At 40.3% G+C, this 12,421-nt stretch overlaps 1 protein-coding gene across 6 annotated transcripts in view; it reads right to left on the bottom strand.

The window, feature by feature from the left end:
* Positions 1-1,115: 1,115 nt before the first annotated feature.
* CCAR1 (cell division cycle and apoptosis regulator 1) overlaps positions 1,116-12,421 on the bottom strand; it is a 28,692-nt gene continuing 17,386 nt past the window's right edge. For all 6 annotated transcript variants that reach the window (XM_038140506.1, XM_038140507.1, XM_038140508.1 and 3 more), the window contains 10 exons: positions 11,692-11,877; positions 10,242-10,433; positions 9,671-9,904; positions 9,087-9,198; positions 7,349-7,431; positions 6,751-6,897; positions 6,232-6,352; positions 4,595-4,780; positions 4,111-4,316; positions 1,116-3,516 (listed from right to left, as the gene is read on the bottom strand). In XM_038140506.1, the coding sequence (XP_037996434.1) occupies positions 3,457-3,516; positions 4,111-4,316; positions 4,595-4,780; positions 6,232-6,352; positions 6,751-6,897; positions 7,349-7,431; positions 9,087-9,198; positions 9,671-9,904; positions 10,242-10,433; positions 11,692-11,877 (1,527 nt within the window). In that variant the 3' untranslated portion in view covers positions 1,116-3,456. The remainder of the gene's footprint in view (positions 3,517-4,110; positions 4,317-4,594; positions 4,781-6,231; positions 6,353-6,750; positions 6,898-7,348; positions 7,432-9,086; positions 9,199-9,670; positions 9,905-10,241; positions 10,434-11,691; positions 11,878-12,421) is intronic.

Below are 12,421 nucleotides of genomic sequence, written 5' to 3'. Positions count from 1 at the left end.
GAATTATTTTATCTTTTATATTTTAAAATATAAACTGCACTGAACAAATGCATTCAAGGTAAGAACCTGACCTGGGTACACAAACAGTACAGAAAAGCAAGAGAAAAAACACATTTTGTGCACATTCCTGACAAAATTATCAATGAAAGTTAACTGTTACATAAATCCAAACATATTCACACAGCATATTACTCAGCAGAAAGATGGACTGGAAGCCATTCTTCTCTCTCAAAGCAGGTAAACACTGAAAAAGAAGTTATGTTACAGGACTAGGCTTTACAATGTTAGAGACTGAAAGAACTCAACTGTAAAAACTGGATCTGGGAAACCCCCGACACCAGAGAGAGAATTCCAATTTCTCCTTTGTACACTCAGGGCATTCCAGACTGAGGCAGAGGCCACTGGGCAAACCAAGAACTGGGAAACCATTCTGCCATCCAGGAGTCCTCCTGCAGCAGTGCCCGGGCCCGGCGGGCACAGGCATGGAGCACGGGGTGAGTCAAGAAAACCCTGGGTGTCTCCGTGGTGGCACAACATGCAGCAGCGCTGGCAGCAGCCCCATTCCCTGCATGCAGTTCTCAACACTACAGAGAGCTGGCAAAACCTCACCAGGGCCAGTTTCTGCGTGGCTATGGAACGACAGACTCGTGTCTTCTCACTGCCCCAGCAAAAGCAAAGGGGCCTCAAGAGAGCCTATGTTATTCCAGGTGAGTCTGCATGCACACAGCACTTGGATCTTTCTTGCCAGCCTCATTCACAGACTTCCACAGGGCTGAGTGTCATTCTGGAAGGGTTAAACTCATTAATTTGCCCTCATTAGACAAAAGAGCAAAGGGGAAGAAATAAGTTTATGAACAGAGATGAGATTCCATTTATGGGCCTGCTGTAGCAGGGCTTTCTCTACAGAACAAAGCAGTCCAAGATCTTCTACTTCCTAAAGAGCATCTGGGATGATTTAAGGAGTCCAAACAAGTGGTATGCCAAGGCTCACTTTCAGCAGCCTTCTGTCAGTAACTGGGACATAACAAACACCTCAGAAGTACAAAGACTGTAAGGTGGGAAATGTGGACATGAAATAAAAAAACTTTGTTCTTAAATCAAAACAGACAAAAGACTGATTCTCCAAACCTCCATTACTGATTCTCTACTCCATTTCCCTTAGAATTAGTTCTATTTCTGGGAATAATACTAAGAAGCTTTAGCTAATACACAGCATCAGTGTGGCTCATATACAGAACTTTGTGCTGTTTGGCCCAGTAAGTCACACAGTCTGTAAGAGGTGCCTGTTCTCCCTCAGATTATTTGTGCTTCAGGAGACTGGTCAAGCTCCATGTAGGTTGTAAAACTTTTCCTTGGTTTTTTTTCCTGTTATTCTTTACCCATTTAATTTCCTTTCCAACAGAAATGCAGACTGTACATAGTATCTGAAACACTATTACATCAAATCAATATAGAGAAAGATTACAGTCATTCTAACAAATACTCTTTTTCTTAAATATTGTAAAAATCTGTATCACTCTAGCAACTGTCTCACAGGGCCCCTCACTGAAGAACGAGATGAGGAGGCCTGCTTGTTCTAAAACTGCTTTCAGCTCTGCAGTTTAAGGTAAAAATACCCAAGCAAAATATGTCAGATGTTTCAGTGTGCCTGAAATGTTGTTATCTTAAATTCTGGACTCATTTTCTTGTATGTTCACACGTACTGCTGAAATTCAGGAATAAAGTATTTCAGATGCAATTCTTTCAAGTCCATTTACACAAACGGTGCTCAACGTCAAAAATTAAACATGCTGTCAACAATCTGTACAAAGGTAAAGGTGAAAAATATAATTTGATTACAAAAGAATTTAACACCATCTGTACACCACAGATAATGCTTTTCAATAGGATAAATTTATCACCATCCTCATTCAATCATTCTGAGATGTTATCTCCCAATTTTTAAAGCATGTATTTTCTGTGTACTTATATACAATTAGTGTTTTCATAGTATTTCCTACTTGACTGTGAACAGTTCAGGTATTATACAATGACTCAAATGAGATGAATGAGGGGGAAGCTTATGCATGTTACTTGAATGAAAGATATTTCACTTGTCTAGCTCCAAAAGAGCCAAGAAAGGTAAGTGATAAAAGCACCAGCTTAGACTCTTTTGAACATAAATTCAGGCATTTTAATGTGTATCTCATTAAAGCTACATGAGTTTCCATGTAGGTTATTCATACATATTATGGCACTTGGACTTTCCTAACAGGTATTTAGTTACCTAGGACATCTAGGCTAAAAAAGAAAACATCTCCTAAAATGAACCATTTCTGTAAGAAAACACTTCTGTCCCAACTTTCAAACCCCTTAATTTTCCTGAAAGTTGCACCAAAATACAACTGTTGACATTTCACATCCTTTGAGTAAGTTGCCTTTGAGAAGGAAGTCACATTAACCCGTGAGTCTCCATCTCTAGTGATTTGTGAGCACAAAGGCCACCTTACCCCTTCTCAACAAACCCAGTTGTGTCCTGCTCCTTTGTAATCACAATATGCAGTACAGTTACTTGTGGATCCATTTTTTTGTTGGACTGAAGTCTTAGCAGAAATTACCCACTTTGGCAGTCCAAATTTAACCCAAGGCAGTTGACACTGGCAGCTTTTTCTCCATGTAAGGCATTATTCTGACATCTGCTGGCCTGGTGTCCAACTCTACAGCTAATATACTGCATTTGCTATTAAAAAGGAGTAGATAGATTAATCCAAAGATAAGAACAATTTAGTGAACACAAATGAAACACATTTAAACCAGGCCCGTGGAATTTCATATAAATCTTACAACTCTACCAGTATTTTGGTAGGTTTCTATTGCTTTCTTAACTCCTCCAAACTGCTGTATATTACAAGGCTTTAATATAAGCAGCTTTGGGAAAGAAAGTTATATTTGGAAGGGAAAAAAAGTTGTGACAAGTGAAAACAAAAAAAAAAAAAATCCAAGAAGCTGTTTTTTAAAAAAAACTTTACTTGCAAAATTAAGCAGCATGCTACTTTGTGATTTATATTTGAATTGAAAAAGACTAATTAGACCGAAATAAAGACAAAAACCGAAAAATGGCGAGTCTATAAATAATGAAAATTTTGATTTCACTAGACTTCAATGAAAAACATTTGGTAATTAAATACTTGCTACTGTTCGTTACGGTGATGAACTTTATTAGGGTTAAAACGATAACAAAGTTCATCCTAAAACTTTTCGCAATGCAAAATTATTTTCACTCGAGGAGTGTCTCAACTTGAATGCTAAGAATTACAAGCAATCTTCTGGAGCAGACACATTCATAAAACTTTATACATCTTTTGGAACTAAGATATTTATACTACTAAAATCAAACATGCATCACTTCCCATACATTCTGGTATCATGATTTATATTACATTATGTAACACCATTCTTCTAAACAGCAGCAGTTTATCATACGTTTGCTCCGTTTTCTTTGGATTTCTGATCTTTATCTTCGTTCTTCACAACGTCCTTCAAAAGGAAAAAGGGAGACGTGAGAGGAATTGTAGAAGCTGTATTTCTCATGCAAACTGTGAAGCAGCAGATACTGTTTGTATCTTTAGGGTACTATGTGAACTGGTATCCTACTCAGTTTAGTTATAACCAGTTCCAGGATCTTCCTGAAAAAACTGAATGGTAGAAAGGCTCTGGAGCTAATGGGTTTTGCTTAAAACTCATTATACTGAGATACCCCCACATACTGAAATAGTTGAATTCTGCCTTGAAAAAATACTCTTGACCAGCCAACAGAGGAGCAGATTTGGACTTCTGGAGATGGACAAGATCAGGACAGGAAATCATTCAGATAGTTTGAGATCTACATGAATATTTATACCTTTTTAAAAACACTGAAGTCAGGAACATATGTTGCAGGTTAAGAAAAAAACACATTTAATTTGTTACCTTTATAGTCAATCAAACATTTAGCTTCTTCTCTCCATATATTAAGACACTCCTGCCCTGAATACATGTCCAAATTGTTTTTCTACTGAAGTGTTTGTTTCAATAATTAGTCTACAGAAGTTTGCCTACAATAATAAAAACATGGAATTAAACAATTCTAACCTGTTTGAGAACACTCTGTATTTCATCCATAACAGTAGCTAAATTTTTGATTGTCTTGTTCAGCTGACCCTCAAATTGCAATTTTTTATCATCTGAGGTCTTCAAATTTTCTTGCAGTTGGCCAAGGTCCTTTTTTACTTCTTTCAGCTCCGCAGACAGACTTTTGTTAGAATTCTCCAGCTGTAATATAGTTTTTTCATCCTCATCTTAGGAAGGGAAGAAATGAAAATGTCAAGTCACTTCCAATGCCGTGTACTTTGCATCTTAATATTCTATTTGTGTGCAACACCATAGTACTAATTTTTAAAGAACATTAAAAACTGAATTGAATTACTTTTGATAATACTTAATTCTGACCACATTTAAAGTCTTGCATTCAACTTGAATAAAATTTAGATCACAAGTATTACCCAAATTGATTTCTCTACTTAAGAAGTCTCAGTGCCACGCACCCCTGTAAGCCGCCTTCAAAGTGACATCCCACCTGTTTTTTCTTCTAGCAGCTGCAGCTTTTGCTCAATCTCTGCCCGCACCCTTTCACTCTTCTCCAGCTTCTGCAGGAGGCTGCCCACATCCACCATGGCTCCGTTGTACACGATGAGCCCCACGTTCTCCTCCACGGCCTTGCACTCCTGCTTCACCGCGGGCGACGGCAGCAGCAGCCGGTTCCCTGCAGCGGCACGGGGAACAAGCACAGGGTCACCCTGGAGAACAACCTCAGACACTGCTCAGTGCTGCTCCAGCCTCAAACACCACAGGGTCACCCTGGAGAACAACCTCAGACACTGCTCAGTGCTGCTCCAGCCTCAATAACCACAGGGTCACCCTGGAGAACAACCTCAGACACTGCTCAGTGCTGCTCCAGCCTCAAACACCACAGGGTCACCCTGGAGAACAACCTCAGACACTGCTCAGGGCTGCTCCAGCCTCAATAACCACGGGGTCACCCTGGAGAACAACCTCAGACACTGCTCAGTGCTGCTCCAGCCTCAAACACCACAGGGTCACCCTGGAGAACAACCTCAGACACTGCTCAGGGCTGCTCCAGCCTCAAACACCACAGGGTCACCCTGGAGAACAACCTCAGACACTGCTCAGGGCTGCTCCAGCCTCAAACACCACAGGGTCACCCTGGAGAACAACCTCAGACACTGCTCAGTGCTGCTCCAGCCTCAAACACCACAGGGTCACTCCAGAGACCAACCTCAGACACTGCTCAGTGCTGCTCCAGCCTCAAACACCACAGGGTCACTCCAGAGACCAACCTCAGACACTGCTCAGTGCTGCTCCAGCCTCAAACACCACAGGGTCACCCTGGAGAACAACCTCAGACACTGCTCAGTGCTGCTCTAGCTTCAATAACCACAGGGTCACCCTGGAGAACAACCTCAGACACTGCTCAGTGCTGCTCTAGCTTCAATAACCACAGGGTCACTCCAGAGACCAACCTCAGACACTGCTCAGTGCTGCTCCAGCCTCAAACACCACAGGGTCACTCCAGAGACCAACCTCAGACACTGCTCAGTGCTGCTCCAGCCTCAAACACCACAGGGTCACTCCAGAGACCAACCTCAGATAGCCCTCAGTGCTGCTCCAGCCTCAATAACCTCAACATCATTCTAGAGACCAACTCCAGACACTTCTCAGGAGAACAAATCCAGACTCAAGTTTGCTGATCTATCCCACACACTTCTCTCCTTCCCCTGACCCCAATTGTCCCCCCTGCCAAAAAGCAGCATTCTCTTTTGAGACATCATTCTATGCCTCTTTCCTGCAGGAATTTGTCTTCAAAACTCAGGCTCCATTCTACTACCTGCACCTCTGAGCCTCCTGACTTCAAAACTAGTAACGAGGAATGATGTTCATCAATACTGAACATTAACTTCTGTCCTCTTTCCTGTTCCAAGACATTAAGATTTATCCTAGGGTTGCAACATTACGTGTTGGAAGCACAAAAAACCCTGTTTTTGAAAAAAAACCCACCCGACTTTTGAACTTTGCCAAAGATTTACTTTTCCAAAGTGGCTCAATTAGTTTCTGCAAAAAATCAAGTACCTCAGAACTCTCATTATCACAGAGAAATAACTCTCTGGAAGTTTGTGAGGAAAAAAAAAATACCACCTAGCATATCTTCCTGTAGCTCTTCGGACTCCTCTTGGTTTTCTTCATCTTTAGAAGTATCTGTTAGTCTTCTGTAAAAGCAAGATTCTCGAAGCACTACTTTATTAAGCAGCTTCTTGACCTACAACACATGGAAAGAAATAATGGTGTTATGTAATACCCAGACATCCTGTTACCTAAACAAGAATTGTTTAGCTTGGAAAACTTAAAAGAAATTGCATAGCTTTCTGATCTTTAACATAGTGGGGCTTAAAGTGCAAACAAACTAGGAAAAGAATAAATACAATTTAGAGACTAAAGATACACATACAGTATCGGCATGTTATAAGCTGCAAACTTCACCTTTTCCCTCCCAGTCAATTTACAAAATATTAAACTCTTATTTCATTGTAAATTTGAAATGACTGCATAAAAATAAGAGATCAGGTACGTAAGCAAAGCCTTTAGAAGCTAAATTACATTTCTCCCACTTAAAACAGTCCTGTAACATTTGGAAAGCTTTTTAGTAGTATACAAAACCTGAGCACGTGACAGGTGAAGTCCGAGAGTGTACAGGATCTCCTCCATGTCCTTCTCCAGAAGGTAGCCACAATGACTTTGATCAAAATAAACAAAAGCCATCAGGAGATCCCTGTTAACAGTTACCATCTGGGTCTTGTCTTTCTCCTAGAGAAAATTTATTATGGGATCATTAGGGAGTAAAAATATCATTCCAAAAATATACCAACTTCTGACTTAACAGAAGTTTTTTCTCTGTTCATTTTACTATTACTTTAAGTCAAGTAATTAATATTACTATCAATTACCTACTTAGATCATGTTATTTACGACTAATTTAAGCTATATATGAAAAGTAATCTTTCAGTATTTAGAAGGAATACTTCACAATGGATAGTAATAGCTGGTAGACAAAATTTCCCTTTGTTCATGCTAGTATGTAAAAAATGGTCATAGAATTAATCCAATTATAAAATAGGAAACATCCCCTCTGCCCTCAATCATTTACTTAACAGCTGTTTTCAAAGGGAAAACAGGTCTTATAATAAAAATAAAGCTAAGCTGTAATTAGGACACCTCTAACAAGGTCTATGCAGTCGTGAAGAAAGGTGTTAATTACTTTATCTTTCGACGCCCTCTCTTTACAATGCTTATTTCCCTCTCTTCTGTCCTCCCGTTTGTTCATTTCCTCTTCGTCCCGATCTGCAAACAGAAAGAAAATTCAACATACCCACATCAAACCATTACACAGCCATCACCAGAGTACATGTTGCCACTCTGAAAGTCCACATAAACCCCCAAACATCTGCAATATACTTTCCTGAAAAATAATAATAAACACATTGAAGTGAGCCCTGTTAAATTCTGATTTTTTTCTCTAGTCGTATTTAAACAAAAGCCATTTATAATTTTTTCCCTGTGTTTGTTCCACGCACAGGACAGAAGAGCTGAAACAAATGCTAACTAGGCCAAAATGAGTGCTGCCAACATTGCCATCTATTTAAGTGGTGTGCAGGAAATTACCACAATTCTCCCTAATGAGGCTTGGCAGAGTCTGCACTCAGCTATGGTTATTGCTACTCAGATCCAATATCATTTACTCCAATATTTCATCCAATAAAACCCATATACACTATGTAATTAAAACCACGTGTTTATACTCATGTTGAGTGAGAGATTACTCTTCCTATGACTTAGATTCTCCAAGAAGTTACAGATCACATCACTTATTAGGTGTGAATTACAAATGGCAGGTTTTGTGTCTAAAGATAGGCAGTACAGTAAAACTAGACTGAGAGAAAGGCACGAGACAACTGCTGGGATGGATTATGGCATGCAGCTCTGCACCTTCCATGCCAGTCTTGGGTCAGAGAATCATGTGCCAAGTTCAGCTTTACGCTCACCCTCCTTGTGAGGAAAACTTGGGAAAAACTATGTATTACAACACTTGGCTAATTTCACCAACCCTTTTCTGAGAGCCAATTGCTTTCTCCTGCACCTCCATGGCTTGCTGGGTTTTCTCAGCAACTCTCGATTGGGAATGGCATAAGGACAGGTTCTGGGAAGCAGCAGCACTTGTACAGGACAAGCCCAGGCCACTCTTACAGACAAATTATAAGCAAATAGGAGTCATTCTGGAAACCACAGATTAGCATCAGCTTTTTAAGGCTGGTCCAGTACTCTGCCAAAAATACAACTGAAAATGCTGGGACTGCAGTATCCACACAGTTCAAACCCACATGTCTAGCAAAACCTCTCCACAGAAAGGCAACTACCCCAAAGTGCAAACCAGAAACCACGCAGGACGTTTCACACCTTCCTGAATCCCTGAGCAGGGGAAGAGCTGCTGCCATTGCCTGCAGAGTCCTCCAGACCCTTCCCCTATTTCTTCAGGCTAACACAACTCCACCCAAACAGAAAACAACCTCTTGTGACATGGGCTGAAGAGCACCCACACCACATCCTGTCCTAGCTAGAACCAAGATGGCATTCCAGAAGTGAGGAGCAGGAAGCCAGGCACGTAAAAGTGGCTTGGTTTTTCAGAGGTGCTGAATACTCACATCTCCTACTGACTTCAATGGGAGCTGCGAGTGGTCTGCATTCTGAAAAACACGAAACCACTTCTATATGCATGCCTCACTCACAGCACCACAGCTCGCTCACATTCACTGCGTTCATGCAGTGCCTGGCATAAAGGTACTTACATCTGATGCAGAACTGGTCAAAATCACTAGAATAAAACTGGTTTAACAATGCAATTTTAAATTGCCTCGTTCCAGTGCCTTCTCCAGCTTGAATGAACGTAATCAGTGATAAAAAACTTTGTTAAAGGTCACAAAATTCATAGTTCAAGATACCTTCATCTTCATCCTCAGCCTCTTCTGCCTCCATTGGATCATATTCTTCTTGATTATTGTCCTCTTCCGTTTCTTCTTCATCTTTAGAATCATCTTTCCTTTTATCTTCCCTCTGTAACAAAAATTGCACAGATTTTGTAAATTTTTGTGAAGTAGCAAGCCAGACTAGGCACTGCAACTACAAACCACAAAACTGAGAAACTCCAATACACAGCAAGTATCCAAAAGCAAAGATTAAAGCTTTGTAATAAGGGAAAACAAAAATATTTATCTAGTAAGAATCAAAACCCAGCAAAGTAAAAACCTTATTACCAGTCAAAATTTGCCTACATTTACGCTTAGTCACCTAAGAACACAGATACAAATTTATATGATACAGCTGAATGTTAAAATACTCCCCATACAGCTGTAAAAATTTTTAAATTACTGAATATAACTGAAGCATATTTAAATAGATCAAAAAGTCAAATTAATTAAGTAATGTTACAAGAGCTGAGTTTCTGAAAGCAGTAATGTCAAATAGAAATAGAAACACTTTAATATTGATCCGCACAGGCTAGACTGCATATGAACTAACTGCAGACCTTCTTTTCATCTCGCTCTTCTTTTTTATCTTTATCATCTCCAGATTTTCTTCTTTTAGGTTTTGGATCATCCGTTTCATCATCTTTTTCTTCTTTTTTTTCTTTTCTCTCATCTTTTTTGCTTTTTTTGTCCTTTTTGTCCTCTCTCTCTGGGAGAGAAATCAGTGCTTTGTAAATTCTGACACCAAAATCTCTCTGAAGCATTTCATTGAAGAGTTCTGCAAACAATGATACCTGCACATAAAGAAGAAATGTGACAAAAAGTTTTAAAACATGTATTAAAAACTTATATAATCATGGTGAAATAGCTACGAGGTGCAATTTTAGCAACTTACACCATATTAGAATTTTATGAAGCGTCAGATTTCTTACCATCTGCTTTGAACATGGAATCCTTAAACAACTTTACAAATGCCACTCAGCATCTGAAAACCTGTGCATTCCTCTGGACACCGTGCAGTGAGCACATTCCTACCGTGCCACGTACCAGAGCCTCGGCAATTCAGAAACCTTCCCGCGACAATCAGAAAGAAACACGAGGAGCTGACAGTCAGCAGCACAGCTGCGTTACCTCAAAGGAATGCTCTTTGTTATCCTCCAGCCTGTAGTCCAGCAGCACGCTCAGGGACATGATGCTGCAGTCGAACTTGCCGCTCTTGGCTGCCCAGTTGGGGTGCACGATGATGGCCGGCTCGTCCGGCAGGATGTAGCGCCGCTCCCGCCGCTGACGCTCCAGCTCCTCCTGGCGCTTCCTTTCCTCTTCCTAAAAGGGGACAAAAACCAGCATGCAGCATACTGCAAAGGTGAAGCTTCAGCCTCTACGTTAGTTTCTGGGAGTCACTGCTTTCCTAAAGCCTAAGCTGCTGGAAGGGACGCACAGCTGTACGGCACAGCGAGCTGTTTGCTCCTTACAAAGGAAGAGAAAGGCTTCATACTTCACCTCTCCGAAGACACCAACACAGCTCCAGCAGTTACCAGATGACAATTTATCTAACTCTTGATTATGGGAAATGCAATCTCTATAGATACACCCGATGCAAATGAAACGAAGGGTTACAAAATGTAAAATGCACCATCTTACTGATTGCCAAGAGACAAATACTGAAGTCTCCTGACTACAGAAAAAGTCAAGGCAGAGCTTGTGCTTCATAAAAAGCCAGCACAATCACAGCTCCCCTTCAATCCTAAAGAAAGCTGTGGCAAGAAACCCAAGCTAGTTGAACCCCATCCAAGCTGTGGGAGAAGGCAGCAGCAGCTGATGGAATTAGCAAGCACATGGCCTTTCCTCCCTCAACATTTACAGAGATGCATAAAAATAAAAACTTCCAATCACCCCGCACAGGTTAGCAAGTAACATACACAAAGGCAGGTTTAAAAGCAACTAAAGCACAAGTCATTCTCGAAATATTTCTGCCTCCTTTCTGTGGTTGAGCTTTGGCCTTATTGCACAGATTTTGTTAATTTTTGTGAATTAGCAAGCCAGACTAGGCACTGCAACTACAAACCACAAAACTGAGAAACTCCAATACACAGCAAGTATCCAAAAGCAAAGATTAAAGCCTTGTAATAAGGGAAAACAAACCCAAGGAAACCATCTGCCATGTGAAGGAGCTGGACTGTGAGACACAGAGGCTAACAGAACTAAGCAACTGCTCTTCATGTAGGTTTAAGGAGTTAAGGTGTTGTTAAGTGTGTTCACTCATCTTGAGCATGGTGTTTCTCAGGAGGCTTGGATTTATTTTTCCTTAGATTTAAGGACAAACGTTAATTCAGACACCCTTCATGCAGCGGCCCTTTTGAGCTGATTGGCTGACACAAAGTAATTCAAACTGACTGAGAGCTCCTCCCAGTTCAGCAGCTCAAGGTACAGCAAGAGTTCCCAGCACAGTCACATGAGAACAACAAAATCCCAGCAGAAGTAGGCACATGCCTCTACTTTTTATGCTTATACATATTTATACAAATATTTAATATATTTAACATATACTTAGGACTTAAACCAAGTATGTCCAAATCCTAACCTCTTTATCATCTTCAGATTTCCTATCCTCCTCCTCCTCCTCTTCTTTCTCAGACTTCTCTAGCTCCTTTTGCTCTTCTTTTTGTTCCTCTACTTTCAGCTGCTTTGTCAGTCGAGCTATCAGCTGAGATTTCAGTCCCTTAGAGCTAAGGGTTCGACTTTCTAATTCTTTGCGAAGGTCATTTACCTGGTAAATAAAAGCTTTGTGAGTGGTATCAAGCAGCGACATCACAAAACTCTGGATTAGTAGACAAAAGTGAGGTAAAAATCAACAGCACTGAAAAGTCAACTGTACTTTTTAAACATGTGCTGAAAAACACTGAACGTTACTGATATTAAAAAAAAACTACTGCACTTAAATTTATGTTTTCCACAAAAAACTTCTTTCTGAGGAACTTTTCACAGAGGCAAGGAAAGGATTCTGTTCAAGTAAAATAGTTTATTCTTAGTACTGCTTTTGAGGAAATTTTTATTATGTCTACTGACATAGTTTAAAAAGGCAGTAATTGCACAAAAATGTACCATTTTGTAAGTATTTTAGACCCCACATTTCTTAATATAAGTAGTAATCTGGCAGATTACAGCAGAACTCTTGTTTTCCAGTTCATGGATCATAGGTGATATCCTTTAATTGTACAAAGTTCAGAATAGATTTAATTAGCTGTATTCAGTTTCTACAACCAGGAATCATCCCTGCATACTGTGATAACACACCTGGTACCTATAAATTC

The sequence above is a fragment of the Motacilla alba genome, chromosome 6 (assembly GCF_015832195.1).
Source record: "Motacilla alba alba isolate MOTALB_02 chromosome 6, Motacilla_alba_V1.0_pri, whole genome shotgun sequence".
NCBI classification, from domain to species: Eukaryota; Metazoa; Chordata; class Aves; order Passeriformes; family Motacillidae; genus Motacilla; species Motacilla alba.
This window is presented reverse-complemented; position numbering and strand designations above follow the sequence as displayed.